This window comes from Leptonychotes weddellii, chromosome 10, assembly GCF_054177405.1.
Source record: "Leptonychotes weddellii isolate Sample4059 chromosome 10, ASM5417740v2, whole genome shotgun sequence".
Lineage (NCBI taxonomy): Eukaryota > Metazoa > Chordata > Mammalia > Carnivora > Phocidae > Leptonychotes > Leptonychotes weddellii.
Window position 1 is genome coordinate 91,623,649 of NC_138378.1, and position 15,544 is coordinate 91,639,192.

Sequence of the window (15,544 nt, forward strand, 5' to 3'; positions counted from 1 at the left end):
GAGAGGGCAATATGGTTCCAATAGATAGAGGCAGCAGAAGAAGGTCAAAGCAGAATGCCTGCATCAGAGGCTGGCCTCAGTTCCCCTGAGCGTCTGGGGCTACTGCAGGCCGTGGGCGGGTGAGGCCACAAAGGAGGCCTGGAAGCACAGGGTTCGGGGCAGTTGGGCATCTAGCAGGGTCGTGGTATGGACAGGTACAGCTTCTTGGAAAGGGGTACATGTGAGGGGTTTTCGTTGTCATTATTTATTTTATTTTTTAGAGACTTTATTTATTAATTTGACAGAGATAGAGAGAGAGCACAAGTAGGCAGAGTGGTAGGCAGAGGGAGAGGGAGAAGCAGGCTCTCTGCTGAGCAGGGAGCCAGATGCGGGGCTTGATCCCAGGACCCTGAGATCATGACCTGAGCCGAAAGCAGCCGCTTTACCAACTGAGCCACCCAGGTGCCCCTGTTGTCATTTTTTAAAACTCTGCATGGCCCAAACTCTGTCTTTATTCTACTCTCACACTTGTTTAGTAGTTTGGCTAAGTATAAAATTCTAGATTTGGAAACCATTTATCTTCTTGCTTCTAGTGCAATGCTGAGAAGGCTGACACCCTGCTTCCTGATCCTGTGTGTGTCACTTGTTTCTGCCCTGAAACTCGTAGAATGCTCTGTCCTGAGTGTTCTGAAACTTTATGATAAAGTACCTTGGTGTCAGTTCATTTCCATCCATGTGCTGGACACTCAGTCTCAGTCTGAAAACTTATGTCCTCCAGCTACAGGATACAGGCTTTATTCCTTCCTCGGCATGATTTCCTCCTCTCCATTTTCTCTGTTCTTTTTGGGCCCCCTCATTGTCCTATGTGGGACCTACTTGGCAACCCTTATAATTTCTCTCCACTCTTCTCTAGCCCTTGGCATTTTCACTCTAATCTGGGGAGATTTCTTCTGTTTTACCCTTCAGTCTCTATAGCACCCTCCATGCTTGTACATTCCCCCACTCCACACCTTTGCTCCTTTGTCAGCCAAGAACACCTGCGGCCAGTCTTGACCCTTCCAAGGCAGATGGGCCACCACCTCTTCCTCAAGGCCTCCCTGGCCTCACCTTCAGAGTCAGTTGAACATTTACCAGCTACTCACTGAAAATAGGGAACAAATATAAATAAATACTATTTCAAACAAAAATAGTAAGGAAGGATTCTAGAATCCTTAGTTATGAGACCTCCCCTGTGCTGGCTGTGAAGTAATCATCCTTCAGCTCCAAACCCACCTTCTATTCTGGGCCACCCTGCACACCACATTTCTGCTCTGCCAGCCGCTCCCAGTTAGGTATGCTAAGGGGAGGCACATGAAGGAGACTGCAGGGCTGGAGAAAAAAGCACTTGCTCCCACTTGTCCGCTTCCCGAGCCTGTGAGCGCCCCCCAGCGGTGCTCCTTCGTATGGGCGGGGGCAGTTCCTTCCCACAGCGGCAGTTTGCGGAGCTTCCAGCGTGCGCGTGCGCAGAGCCAGCTACACCCTGTCCCTCGTCAGACGCCAGCACCAGCTGAGCAGCACGCCTCCTCTGGGGGCAGTTTCTGCACTGCAGAGCCCTCTTGAAATCTTTTTGATGTTTTGCTCTTGGTTCCTTTTGTTTTCCCGCCCTGGTGTGGTTGCTTCCCGCGGTTACTACTTGATACTTGAGACGCCCTACACACCTAGTCAATAGTTCTTTGTAATAAGTTCTTGGTTCATGTTACAGGTTTGTCTCCTGACTAGACTCTCACTGTTACAACTCCCACCTTTATTTTACAGAAACTCTCATCTTTATCTTTTTTTTTAAGATTTTTTTTTTTAATTTACTGAGAAAGAGAATGATAGAGAGCATGAGAGTGGGGAGAGTCAGAGGGAGAAGCAGACTCCCTGCTGAGCAGGGAGCCCGACGTGGGACTCGATGTGGAACTCGATCCCGGGACTCCACAATCATGACCCGAGCCAAACGAAGGCTGTCACTTAAACAACAGAGCCACCCAGGCGCCCCTCTCATCTTCATCTTAAAGAAGGTGATGGAGACAGAGGGACACTTTTAAGGCAATACCCTGAATTCAGTGCTCTTGTTTATCCATAAGAATAGGAGATGGTTTCCCGAACGGGGCTTCCATTTTGACAAAGTTCTCTCCTGTTTTTGCCAAGGACATCTACGGGTGAACCTGAGCATTTCAGCCCCCAGTGGCTTCATTTCTTTTCCCACACTGGCCACATTTCTTCCTGGCACAGGGGGACTTTTCACCTTTAGGTCTTCAGGTGCCCACTCTCCTCCAATTACATTTTTTGTGTCCTGATCGCTCCTTCAGCAGGAAGAGGGAGGGCACCTCTGATTCCTTAGCGTTTCCTTCCAGGGAATGGCCTCCCTGTTCTCTGGTTCTGCAGTATTTTTAATTCCTAAGGAACTGTCACCAGATTTCACGTTGGAAAACCCAGTTGTAAATGAATCCCACTCATCCTTATCCAGGGAAAACGATCTCTAATGTTACGGGAAAGATTTGTTATGAAAAAGTCCTCTGTGCTTGGATTCAGAAGATCTGGAACAGCTTGCTCCCAGAGCTTCCTGATAAGCAGGGAAATTTGGGAAACTGTTCTATTTCCTTCCTGGGGAAATAAAAAAAAATCTTGTTTAGCAGAGCTCCAGAAGGGAACTTTCCAGTCAGCCATCCCCAAAGGACAAAGGAAATTTATCTTCATTGGAAATTCAACCACCTCCACCACCCACTGCAGCTCCACACAGTCCGAATTATCATTGCAGAGATGGGGCAGGGACAACATAAACAAGAGAAACTTAATCCCGAACGAACAATGTTAAGATATCAACCCACTGAGGCTCTATACAGCCTATGACAGAGATACAAATGCAATACTGTCCCGTTTAATCTGACAAAGGTTTTTCTTTTCATCCCTGATTTGAGGATATGCTCATGTGGAAATCTTACAAAGGTATGCAAATGAAACAACCTTTTCTTTCATAAATCATTCTTATCCAAAAGAATAAAATGTGATGAACTCAGGACTGTTGGAAGAATCCAAGGCAATCTGGTGACAGTGGAACCCAGAGAGGAGCACTCTGCTTCTCTAGTCAGATACGAACAGTGCATCTGGGATACCCGATGAGCACATGAGCAAATGGGCTCTGCTTTGCTCTACTGAACAGAATCATCCCTGGCAAACAGGACGAGAGAGAAGTGTGCTGCACTAAGAGAGGGCACGGGCTTGGCTAGTCGCATTCCCAGGAGTAAGAGCAGAGCAGGGGGACGGCACTCACCTGGCATGGGGAAAGGTGTGGGAGGCTTCATCCCCAGCAGGACAGGTATGGATCCTCACTCAGCATCACCCCCTTTTCCATTAAAGCATGTTCACAAGTCTACCCTCTCAATATAGCAGAGCAGGTAACATTTTGGGCACAATTTGGGAAGCACACTGTGGGGTGTGTGTTTTGTTTTGTGCAAGTTTTTGGCTTAGAAGCAAGTTCTTTATTATCAAGAGTTATCTCCAATTATATACTTCACTGCCTCTGATCCAAGATCTCTGTTTACCTAAAGAATGGTGACAGGGTGCTCTAGCAGAGACCCACGACCTGCCAAGGATAGAATTACTTGGATCAACATCTACAAGCAGAGCCTATGATCCAAGCAGCATATAGCACAGTAGCTAAGAATGAAGACTTTAGAAGCATATTACTTGGGGACGCCTGGGTGGCTCAGTTGGTTGAGCGACTGCCTTCGGCTCAGGTCATGATCCTGGAGTCCCTGGATCGAGTCCCGCATCGGGCTCCCTGCTCGGCAGGGGGTCTGCTTCTCTCTCTGACCCTCCCCCCTCTCATGCTCTCTCTCTATCTCATTCTCTCTCAAATAAATAAATAAATAAATAAATAAATAAATAAATAAATAAATAAATAAAGAAGCATATTACTTGGTTCAAGGTCAGTCTCTGAGGGCTGTCTGCCCTTAGGCAGTTTCCTTTACCTTGAAGTACCTATTTCTCTCTGTAAAATGGGAGTGATAAAAGTATGTTCCTCTCAGAGATGCCAAGAACGCTAGGTGAAGTAATCCACAGAAGGTACTTAGGAGTCACTTAACAAAGGTTAGCAATTTTTACTACCATCACTCTCCAGCAGAATTCATAGGCCCAAGGTACCCAATCTGGAAATCTGACATCCAGCCAGTGGTTCATCTCTCCTCTACTCTGCTACAAGACAAATCCTCTCAGCCCTTAAGTGTTTCCTGCCTTTACTGACATGTGGCTATCATCTAGCTAACAAGACTACATCCCCCCTTAAGGGAAAGGACCAGCTCTAACTTATCTAGAACGTACTCAAATATTTTGTCATGTGTTGTCATTCAGAATGATTTTATTTTAAGGATACACAATATATATACATTTGTAAGTGCACATATGATGTATTTTATGTACATGGCTTAGATAGCTGTTTAAAGACAACCAGTGCCTACTGGGAAATTATTTTCCACAAAAGTGTGGAAAACAACAAAGGTCAACTTAGGAGACAAAAATTAGACATGGATACAAAGTAGGGATATAGGTTTTCCTAATCAAGAACAGTATCCTCACCAGCTCCTCCCTGCCAGGTGGTCACCCCAGGGCAGAAAACTTTAATCACAGACGGAGCTTCAGGGTGCTGGTGCCCAGAGTGTGAGGGCGAGAAGGAAAAGAGCGACAGACAAAGCAGCTGGTGCTTTGGTAGTGGGCTACAGCCTTGCCCCCCGCCCGCCGCACGGCAACACCCAGACCGGACACGTCCTGGTCACTGAAGAAGCGATGAGCCCCCTTCTGCCAACTTTTCTCGGGCAAATTCAATCCCCTTGCCTCACCAGAATATCGGAAAGGTCCTCGGTTCCTTCCAGCTTTAGATTCTGAAGGAAGACCAAACACATGAACTTCAGCATACTGAAAATACAAGAATCATAACACAGATTCTAATCAAGGTAACAGGGGAGTGACTATAAAGAATGAACTTTGCCCCAGGACTGTAAGTAAAATTATGTAAGAGCAAATCTAATTTGCATGATAAAGCTAATTCCAAATCCTTGCCAACTGCAGGGAAAAAAAGCAAAAAGCAAGACTTCCTCGGCCCTGGGTCCGGAAGCAACCTCTCTCTGTAAAGGGCCCAAGAGCGAAGCTCTGTGCTCTGGCAGAAGCTAAGAGAAGTGGACGGCCACCAGGAGACACAATACGTGCCTGTTAACCGCGTCCATGCGTGGCCTTCCCCAGGCCCTCTCCGTCACTGCCCATCGCCTCAGCCCTGGGGATGGCCACGACAGTGCCCTTTCTCTCCCACCTGCGCAGGCCTCTCCCTACCTCACAGCTCTTCCCCACCTAACACCCCCACTCCCACCCCGTGAGCTCCCCACCAGTCCGGTCACTTGTTTCCCTCAGGATCAACGACTAAGCTCGCCACCAGCACGCTGCCCCCTCACTGGGCTCCGGAGGCAGGCACAAGGCGCGGGCACTCAGCGACTGCCCTACCCTTGCTGGTGCACCTTCCTGCACTGCTAACGAGGGAAAGCTGAAACCACAACCCCCCACAGTGTGGCTTCTGCGGCCTGGGTTCCAAGTGGGTTCGGCCTGGCTAATCAGCTGCACCATGCAGCCCCGCGTCCATCACCACGTCCCAAGCCCTATCACACCGCACTTCCCAGGGGAGCTCATTACCAGAGTGGCCGCCGAAGAGTCCAGATGGGAGCGAAAGACCGTGAGAAAGGCCACAAAAAGAGTCATGTTCTCGTATTAAGTATTATGAGATTTCTCTTGGTGGCTCTAAGCTCTGAGTTACCACAGATCCCTGTAGATGATCATGGTCGTTGACACGGCCAGTGGTACCAGCCAAATTTTCTCAAATAGCCCAAAGCCAAGCCCCAGTAATGGCCTCAGTGCTGAGCCCAGTGGTTCCCGGTATGGAGCATCTCCCCATCCTTCAAACGCTGAGCGCTCTGGGCCCTAAAGACACACTTGATCACAGCAAAACGAACAACCCCGGCCCCACTGCTGGGGGAAGCAGAGCTGTGCTGGAGCCAGAGCATTATGGGCCCCAGCGAGGCCACAAAGTCATTAATGCTTTTTAGCAGGCTTTCCTCGGCCCCAGTCTACTTGGGAACCAGTGAGGACCACAGAGCTGCTCTCTCACCGGGGAGAGGCAGGTTTCTGTGGAGACACATAGCCCAAGGCAACAGTGATTCTCAGACTGGTGCAATTGAGTGAAGTCAGTAATTCTGAATCTGGACTCAAGATAAGGGTTTCTGAGCTTCGGAGACACCCATGCTTTCAGAGCCTGTGTGTGCTAGGAGAACACACCCAGTGGGAGAGCTCACCAGCACCTACGTCCATAAAGATGGTGTGAGGTTCCAGGCCATCAGGCAGTCACACTTCGGAATGTCAGACAGATGGATGGCTTGTGTGCCCTCCTCCTCTGATGGGGAATCCTCCTCAGAGCCACTTGTGGATTTCTTGTCAGGATGGTAACATTACCTTTTTATTCGTTTTTTTGTCCTAGTTATTTTTCCTTCATGTGGTTTGCTTCTGACATCAGGTAACAGGCTGCGTCAGGAATGACACGGAGGCGTTCTCACTGCCATCTCCCACCACCACGGGTGGGGCTGCATGGCCCCCAGCCTTGTCTTCGTGACTTCTGACCTGGACACACGGTCTCTCCAGTCAACCGTTGGTGCTTCCTGCCTTCCACCCAGCAGCCATGTGAGTTCAGTGCTCCTGGGTCACAGCCACCCAGAGTGGCTCTGATGCACAAGGGTTCCCTGACAGGGCCGGAGTTGGGCTGTTCTGCTCATGCCTCAACTGAGAATGCCCAGGCCTGGTGGTCAGCCCCGTGGCCAGACACACGCAGCACTTGTCCTGGCTCACTGGCTCTTTCACGTCGCTTCCCTACCCAAAATCAAAAACTAGCTTCTGCCAAATGGACACTGTCTTCTTCCTCAGTGAGGTCACGAGCTTAGAAGAAGGGGTCCCTGACTCGCAGTGGCAGGTCCGCTGGGAAAGGCTGACAGCTGAGCTACACAGGCCGTCCTACACGGGGCCCTCTCTCCTCTGGGCCTGGCAGTCAGTCCAAGCAAAGCCAGACCTGGGACACAGAGCCGACCGTCACCGCATCACCTTCACCATGAGGCCAGAGGTCAGACACGGACACACGGGAAATCCCGGGCACTTCTACAGCACCCCGTTTGCGCTAGCATTCCAGTACAATCCGATCGACCCGCTCAAACCACACTTCAGTGTTCAGACAGGTGCCACACTCTAAGAGCCCCTCTCAGCTCGGGCAGGGGGAGGTCAGAATCCACACCAGTGGTGCACGAGAGCGGCGAGGCCTAGTGACGCTCTACTTCAGTGCAACGCTTGCGTTAGGGCACACAGAGGATTCCCCACGTCCGGGCTTGTGGCGGCCGCGCCGGGCTGCCTCCTAGGTAGCACCAGCAGACTCTCGACAAGATGGGTCCCTGCCTGTCGCACTGATCACTGCCACAGCGGCTCAGCTCGGCTGCTGGCGCGGCACACTGTGGAGCCTGAGACATGGTCACAGTTGGCACTTCTCCTGCCTCCCGATGTGACAGGCACGCTGGTCCCAAGCCCTTCTTCACAGCTCTTGGTGGTCGAGCTTGGCTGACCACTGCCTCCATGTCTTACGACTCCCTCCTCCTGCATCTGTCTTCCTCTCACCCTCCTCTGTCCCCTCTGTTCTCCCCCACGTTTCCATGTGTCTTGACTTCAGCACCGGCAGGATTTGGCCTTGAAAGCCTTTGACACCCAATGATATCAAAGCGCTTTATGTTTTGAAATTGGGAACTGATAGATCACAATTCAGCATTTAAATTTTCCCATTTGGGTCCTCGTCATTATTTTCATTGCTATTCATACCCAATGGCCTTTTTCTTTTTAATTATTATTATTTTTTAAATTTTTATTTATTTATTTGACAGAGAGAGACACAGCGAGAGAGGGAACACAAGCAGGGGGAGTGGGAGAGGGAGAAGCAGGCTTCCCACCGAGCAGGGAGCCCGATGCGGGGCTCGATCCCAGGACCCCAGGATCATGACCTGAGCCGAAGGCAGACGCCTAACGACTGAGCCACCCAGGCACCCCCCCAGTGGCCTTTTTCTAAGATACTTCTAAGTGCCTGGATATCCTCTGGGGTTAAAAGTACTGCATAAGTCACTGTATTTAAAATGTCCTATGAGGTTGCCCATGAAAGATCGAATAAAAAAAACTCAAACAGGTTGCTACGAATAAAGAATTACTCCCATGCTTACCAAATTTACCTACCTTTTCATTGGCTAAATGTAGGAGACAGGCAAAGGCCAGAGGTATAGAGAGGTTCTGAGCCATGAGAGGAGGCAGGCTGAAAAACAAAGAGGCAAGTATTTAGCTAGGTCACTGTGGTTCTAGGAACAAAGGCTCTTTCAACAACTATCAATACACATGTCCAGTGAATAAACTAATGAGAAACAAAGAAATATTTCAGATGCATTTTATAAGCAGGTTTTTCCAGTTTCTTATTTGGAAATAAAATATCACTTGTTCCATTCCAGCCAATGGTGCAGAAAAATGCCTTTTTAAAATTGGTCTATATTAACTCATTTATCAATGCAAAGAAGAAACAGAAAAACTGCCCCAAATATTAAAACAGCAGATTGTGTAAGGGTCTGTCACACTAGCAGCTCAGGCTAGAGCACTCTCAGCCGGGTCTCAGAGCAAGGGGTGGCAAGCCCCCTGCATTCCCTGGCACGTACCTCTTCTGCAGGTCCTTTGTGAGCCCACTGAGCATCTTCTCATCAGCCACCTTCACCGGGTCCTCTTCTTTGCCAGTTTCACTGTGGTTTGTCTAACAGAAGAAGGATATTGACAATTCAGACATTGAGAGTCAGCTTACTTTTGAGAAAGCAACATAAATTTCCAAGTTCTATCTCTGAAAAGTTGACATCTGAATGAAACCAAAACATTTTCTAAGTTACATCTTGAAGGGGACCCATGCCTCAGCCCTGGACCATGATACTGACTACCAAGTTATGGTAAATGTGGATGTCAATGGCTAGTATAATCCCAGTAAAGGAAAATTGCAAAAAGGCTTCTAGGTTCCTCTGAAGAAAAAAAAATACAAAATAACAAAAGCCATGATCATTTATAGCTTCAACTGGACTACACAACCAAGGGCAGCACAGAATCCATAATCTATCAGGCAAGCAGTTATCAAAGGATATCATGTTTGGTATTTGCATTAAAATAACCCAGAATGTGTACATGATGAGAGGGGTGGGGTGACAGGATAGGATGGGTGACAGTTTAGATAAAACAGTCATACTTAATTGGAAGTAGGTATTCACTATACTATACCCTCTCTACTTGGAATATGTTTGAATATTTTCCTTCTTTTTTTTTTAAAGAGTTATTTATTTGAGAGAGAGAGCGCATGCGTGAGTGGGAAGAGGGGCAGAGAGAGACAGAGAGAGAGACTCCTCAAGCAGACTCCCCACTGAGGGTAGAGCCTGACGCGGGGCTCGATCCCGGGACCCTGAGACCATGGCCTGAGCCAAAATTAAGAGTCAGATGCTTAACCAACTGAGCCACCCAGGTGCCCTGTATGAATATTTTCATGATAGAAAACTTTTTTTTTTTTTTTTAAAGATTTTATTTATTTATTTATTTGAGAGAGAGAGAGAGAAACAGCATGAGAGGGGATAGGGTCAGAGGGAGAAGCAGGCTCCCCGCCGAGCCGGGATCCCGATGCGGGACTCGATCCCAGGACTCCAGGATCATGACCTGAGCCGAAGGCAGTTGCTTAACCAACTGAGCCACCCAGGCGCCCCTAGAAAACTTTTTTAAAAAAAGAATAAATCCTTCATTAACCAGAATCCCTGGAGAACAAGGTATTATCAGTCATTTAAATTCCAAGTTTAAGTAGAACCCCTTTCCTACCTCTAAAAAAGCACATTTCTCTTACATTTGTATACTATTCAGTTTTAGTTGATAAAACCCTATGAATATGACTGAAGCTTTATCTGATATCCATGACTACACAGCTCAGGGTCCTCAATCAAATCATGATTTTAACTTCTCAGCCAGCAGGAGGAGGTTTAAAAGAACAGGTTGAGTTTGGAAAGCTCAGAACACTGCCTGAGCAGAAGAGGTCCAGAGGAGAGGATGGAAGGATTCTGGTTAACTGAGAGTTCCATTTAGTTGGAAAGAGTTAGTCAACGTTTCACCTTGTTCTGAAGGAGAAAGGGACAATTTGACAGCAAAATATTTTTTTTTTTTTTTACTACTTTTCTACTTCGAAGACATATCCCTATTAGATCAAAGGGCTCAAACATTTCACGGCATGTGAGATGTTAGAATTTGCTTTCCAAAAGAGTCATTCATCAACCTAAATTGCACCAGCTGTGAATATGTACTCCAAATTTTTCCTCAACTCCGTTTAATTAATTGCTAAAGCTATTTTAAAGCAGCATAAAATGCTTTGATTTCTATTTTGTGATTACCAGCAAGGCTGAATAATGTCCCATGCACTAGTTTACCATCTGTATCACCTTTTGTTCATATACTTGGTTCATTTCGCTTTCAGAGGGGTGAGATCTTCCTTGTATTTCTTTTTTTTTTTTAAAGATTTTTTTTATTTATTTATTTTAGAGACAGAGCACAAGAGGGGGGAGGGTCAGAGGGAGAAGCAGACTCCCTGCTGAGCAGGGAGCCCGATGTGGGACTCGATCCCGGGACTCCAGGATCATGACCTGAGCCGAAGGCAGTTGCTTAACCAACTGAGCCACCCAGGCGCCCCTCTTCCTTGTATTTCTGAATGAATGCTTTCTGTATTTGCCCTATTGATCTTGGAGCCTAAACCACGAGCCATTCCCCTCCCACATGCTGGGCACCTAGAGAGTGAGCAGAACATGTTACCTCTGTGTCGGCTTGCTTGGAGGACTTTGTCAGCAAACTCCACATGCTCTGTTTCAACTTCTTCATGTCCATCCTTTTGGCAGTCTTGGCATAATGAATTTCAATTTTATTTACCTGAAATAGATATGTGACAAAGTAAAATTAAGCAAAATAAAGAAACATTTACCACCAACCCATTGTAAAATCAAAAGTCTGGAGTTCAAATAAAGAATCTGGTTTAGTTTGATCAACAGAGTTACAGAGCTTCCTTTGGATATACCAAAACATAGTCCCTCATTTCAATCTAATTTCTTGTTGATCAACTGCAATCTACATTAAGACTAACCTGGAATTCCAGTGTAAAAGGGATAGGTCAAATATATATGAAATCACCAAGCCGGTCATCTGGTATGGGACAGACAGATGCTTAATGCATCATCATTTCATATGAACTGAATCTGGCCAAGATCTATTTATTTCCTTCCTTCCTTCCTCCCTCCCTCCCTCCTTCCCTTTTTTTTTTTTTTGAAATATTTTATTTTTAAATAGAGCACTCTACACCCCACATGGGGCTTGAACGCACAACCCCGACATCAAGAGTCTCATGCTTCATGGACCGAGCCAGCCAGGCGCCCCTGGCCAAGATTTTCCAGAGCCAAATAGCTTGCCTCACCCAAACAGCACAGAAACTGATTTTCCCTGCCTGCAGCCTTCATTCACATACTTTACCACTTGCCTCTAGTCATATGGTTTATCACCATCTATCTAAAGAGATGGCTAGTTCCATACAAACTTAATTAGCCATCAGCTCATTCTCAACATGGCCCTATTTAAAAGTCAGCCACTTGGAGAGCAACAGGTTAAAATCGAGAAAGAAAAAAAAAAAAATCAAGTCCAGACCAATGTGATTCTCATATAGGAGGAAAATTAAATAGTTCTCAGGCAAACAATCTAACATAATTCTTGGCTTTCACCTTTACCTTCTGAGGCTCAGCTACCAGATTTGACTCCCCGTAAGTGGTGATGTCCAATCCTTGGACTTCAGGCACGTCACCATTCTCTTGTGCTGTCTTAGGTGGATGGCAGGATGTGAGGTCAAAGGTGCCACCTGGTCCCACAAATAAGCCATCCGACTCTTCATAATCACTGTCAGCAGCCTGGGCAAGGAAACAGTTCTTCAAGTTCAGCAGAAGCTGCCTGAGAGGCTTTGAAGTATCCTTGAAAAAGACTCTGTATTTACACATTAAGAGCAGAGCACCTGAGAGTTCATTACATGAATCAAGCCTAGGATGGACTCCTAGGTGCCTCCAGTGATCTTCGTGTTATACATAAACTCTATGAAGAAGATATCTGTTAACTAAGACCGCCAGAGCAAGTTAGAAGGAATAATCACAACTGCCAGTGTCCCCTTTGGCTTCTAGCCAATTTAAGATTTCATTTTATGGGACGCATTTCCAAAACACCAGAGATCTGACCCACATGCCTCACCCAATGTGAGCACAAGAGGTGCCAGGGGACCCCAGCTGGCGGCGGGGGTGGGAACCGTGCCTGGGAGCCATGAAAAAGTCATTCTTGGAGTAAGCCCAGCAGGAATGGATCAGATCTCTGGGCTGGGACCCAGGACTTCGGTTTTTGAGCAGGCTCTCTGGGTGATTCTTATACCCCCTGAAAATGTGAGAAGCACTCTCCAAGAGGTCTGGATTTTCACTAAAAGTTCACAACCCAACTCACCTCCAAGGAAGATGATAAGGTGAACAAACTATTCTTCAGTTCTTGTCCCTCTCCCCTCAGGGACACAGAGGAGACCTAGTATTTTTCCCCCTTCTGTTATTTACATTTGCCATCTCATTAGTAGACTCACCAAAGGGATAGTGAGATTATTTAGTCTAAACCAAGATCTAAAGATGGGGAGTGGCTTGTACAAATTCACAACGTAAGAACCAAAATCAGAGCTACAAGCCCGGTCTCCTGAATCTACCCCATCGGCTTTTCCCTTTCAGATCACACCATCTTCACATGTCTACATGTCCTGTCTCCCTAGGCAAAAATAGTAGCTCCTAAAAGCAAGAGGAATATTTTCTTCTGAAATCCCAAAATAGCCAAATAAGTGCTTTGTACAGGCTAAAGACATTGATTGGTTTGTTGGAGTATGAACATTCGCTTTCCATATACAGGGCTTGAGGTAAAGCAGGCCTAGGTTTTGGCTGTTTCCTCAGCTTTGCTCCATTTCCTGATGCCTGGGGGGCGGGGTAGGCAGCCGCAACAACCCCCCCCCCTTCCCCGCCCGGTTTAGAATTTCCTACGGCTTTCCTCCATATAGAGAGAGCAGATGGGGAACAGGAAAGGCTCTTCCACTTATGAGAAAGGACAGAGCTCTTCTCTCCTTTTACCTGTAATCCAGGACAAAAGTTGGAGGTGTCGTTAGGGTTGTTGTAATCATAGTCTCCAATTTCTTCATAATGTTCAGTTCCTGCTCTCTGGCCTTGGGCCATCTTAAGTAACTAGAATGAAGGAAAGAACAACTTGCAGAAAGCAATTTCTAGAAAAGCAGCTCTAACCTAGGTTGGATAATAACCTTAGTTCTTATGATCAAGCTCCTAGAATTACAGAATTTTAGAGTTCTAAGGGCCCTGAGAAGTCATCTAATCCTGACAACTTCAGCTGCACAACTCCGTTCTAGAGCAAGCCTCAGGGTAGAAGGGCTTGGAGACTCCATCCATCCCAAATAAACCAGAGCAGCTGGTTTGCAATTATGTCTGCACACAACTTCATTTGAAAAAGGGTTCATTAAAAAAAAATTATTATATTAAAAAAAAAGAAAAAGGGTTCATTAAAAACAAAACTGCCTATAGCTATCTGAAAAGAAGTCAACTTGTTGCTGCTCAAACAATTCTGAGAGAAAACCCACTCACGATTTTTTTTTTTTAAAGATTTTATTTATTTATTTGAGAGAGAGACAGAGAGAGAGAGCATGAGAGGGGGGAGGGTCGGGAGGGTCAGAGGGAGAAGCAGACTCCCTGCCGAGCAGGGAGCCCGATGCGGGACTGGATCCAGGGACTCCAGGATCATGACCTGAGCCGAAGGCAGTCGCTTAACCAACTGAGCCACCCAGGCACCCCCCACTCACGATTTTAATTCACAGACAGCTCGTGTCCCATTTCTGGGGCAAACCCTGCTCCCTACATAGCTAAAGGGAGAAACATCCAGCTCTTCTCCCTGTCATTACACCCCCAGGTCCTCGTTCTGCCTTCCAGTGCCTCACAGAACAAGTCTGCCTCCTCTTTTGGGAATGCCTGTGACCACACTCCTTCAGATTATCTGCTGGCCATTAGACCAGTGATTTTTACCTGGGGTGTGTCTCTGGGGTGAAGGAAGTGAAGCTGAAGGTATGTACAGTTTATAAGGCATATTGAATATTTTAATACAACAATATACTCCAAAAGCAGCCAAAAAAAACCGCCCTCACAATGTTTTTGTAATAAAAGTCCAAAAATAATATTCAATGATAGGTATTTATTGACTTAAGAAAAGTCCTCTTTCTTCCACAGTTCCTCATATGACGCCATTTCTAAATCCCTCTCCATTTAGGATACTCTCCTTTAGGCATACTCTAAATTGTCCATAGTCTACAAGAAGTGTTTCAGGAAGGGGACGTGACCCCCTCTGTATCAGCTGGTTGCTACTAGAATCCCCCTATCAGAATATTAAACTAGATGGTTGATCTGTATGGTCTCTGGCCAAACAGTGCTTATTAACCCAGCATTTAATTTCCAGGGTTTCCAGAGTTTAATAGTCATTTTCCCTGTGTAGCTCTGCTGGCAGGACAGGGATCTCCAGCCCCTGCTGCCTGGCTGCCCCACCACACACAGTGACTTTGACCCTGTGGACAATCAGAAGCAGAAGTTTTTGCTTCTATAAGAGATAACTCTAAAAAAAACCAAAAAAACCCAACCACCCCTGGAATGTAATGACCTAATGAATATGCAAATTCCCACCTAAGGCCACAATCTTCAAATTCTCATTATAAGGGCTGCGGGGGGAGGGGGGTGGTGGCTTGCGGCCACAGAAAGCAGCTCCAGTCTGGGCAAGGTTTGGTAGAAGCGTCCTACTGTCCTGCTCCTTCTGCCGCAGGGCCCCATTTTCCCATTAGAACACGAAGGGGCTAGCACCTAACCAACACCGACTGCAGCCATCGTTTCTACTACTCTGCAACGTTGCATCTCTTTCTGCATTTTTTTAAAAGATTTTATTTATTTATTTATTTTTATTTATTTGTCAGAGAGAGAGAGAACAAGCAGGGGGAGGGGCAAAGGCAGAGGGAGAAGCAGGCTTCCTGCTGAGCAAGGAGCCCGATGTGGGACTCGATCCCAGGACCCTGGGATCATGACCTGAGCCGAAGGCAGACACTTAACCAACTGAGCCATCCAGGTGCCCCTCTTTCTGCATTTTTAAGAGTATTTCTGTTAAGATGTGGTATATATATACAATGGAATATTATGCAGCCATCAAAAGGAATGAGATCTTGCCATTTGCAATGACGTGGATGGAACTGGAGGGTATTATGTTGAGCGAAATAAGTCAAACAGAGAAAGACATGTATCATATGACCTCACTGATATGAGGAATTCTTAATCGCAGGAAA

At 46.6% G+C, this 15,544-nt stretch overlaps 1 protein-coding gene across 1 annotated transcript in view; it reads right to left on the reverse strand.

Moving 5' to 3' along the window:
* Positions 1–4,330: 4,330 nt before the first annotated feature.
* The window catches only part of NCAPH (non-SMC condensin I complex subunit H), a 35,855-nt gene continuing 24,641 nt past the window's right edge, over positions 4,331–15,544 (reverse strand). The window contains exons 13-18 of the mRNA XM_031025600.2: positions 13,293–13,403; positions 11,883–12,059; positions 10,924–11,037; positions 8,763–8,854; positions 8,296–8,371; positions 4,331–4,880 (exon numbers count right to left, since the gene is read on the reverse strand). Of these exons, the coding sequence (XP_030881460.2) occupies positions 4,821–4,880; positions 8,296–8,371; positions 8,763–8,854; positions 10,924–11,037; positions 11,883–12,059; positions 13,293–13,403 (630 nt within the window). The 3' untranslated portion in view covers positions 4,331–4,820. The remainder of the gene's footprint in view (positions 4,881–8,295; positions 8,372–8,762; positions 8,855–10,923; positions 11,038–11,882; positions 12,060–13,292; positions 13,404–15,544) is intronic.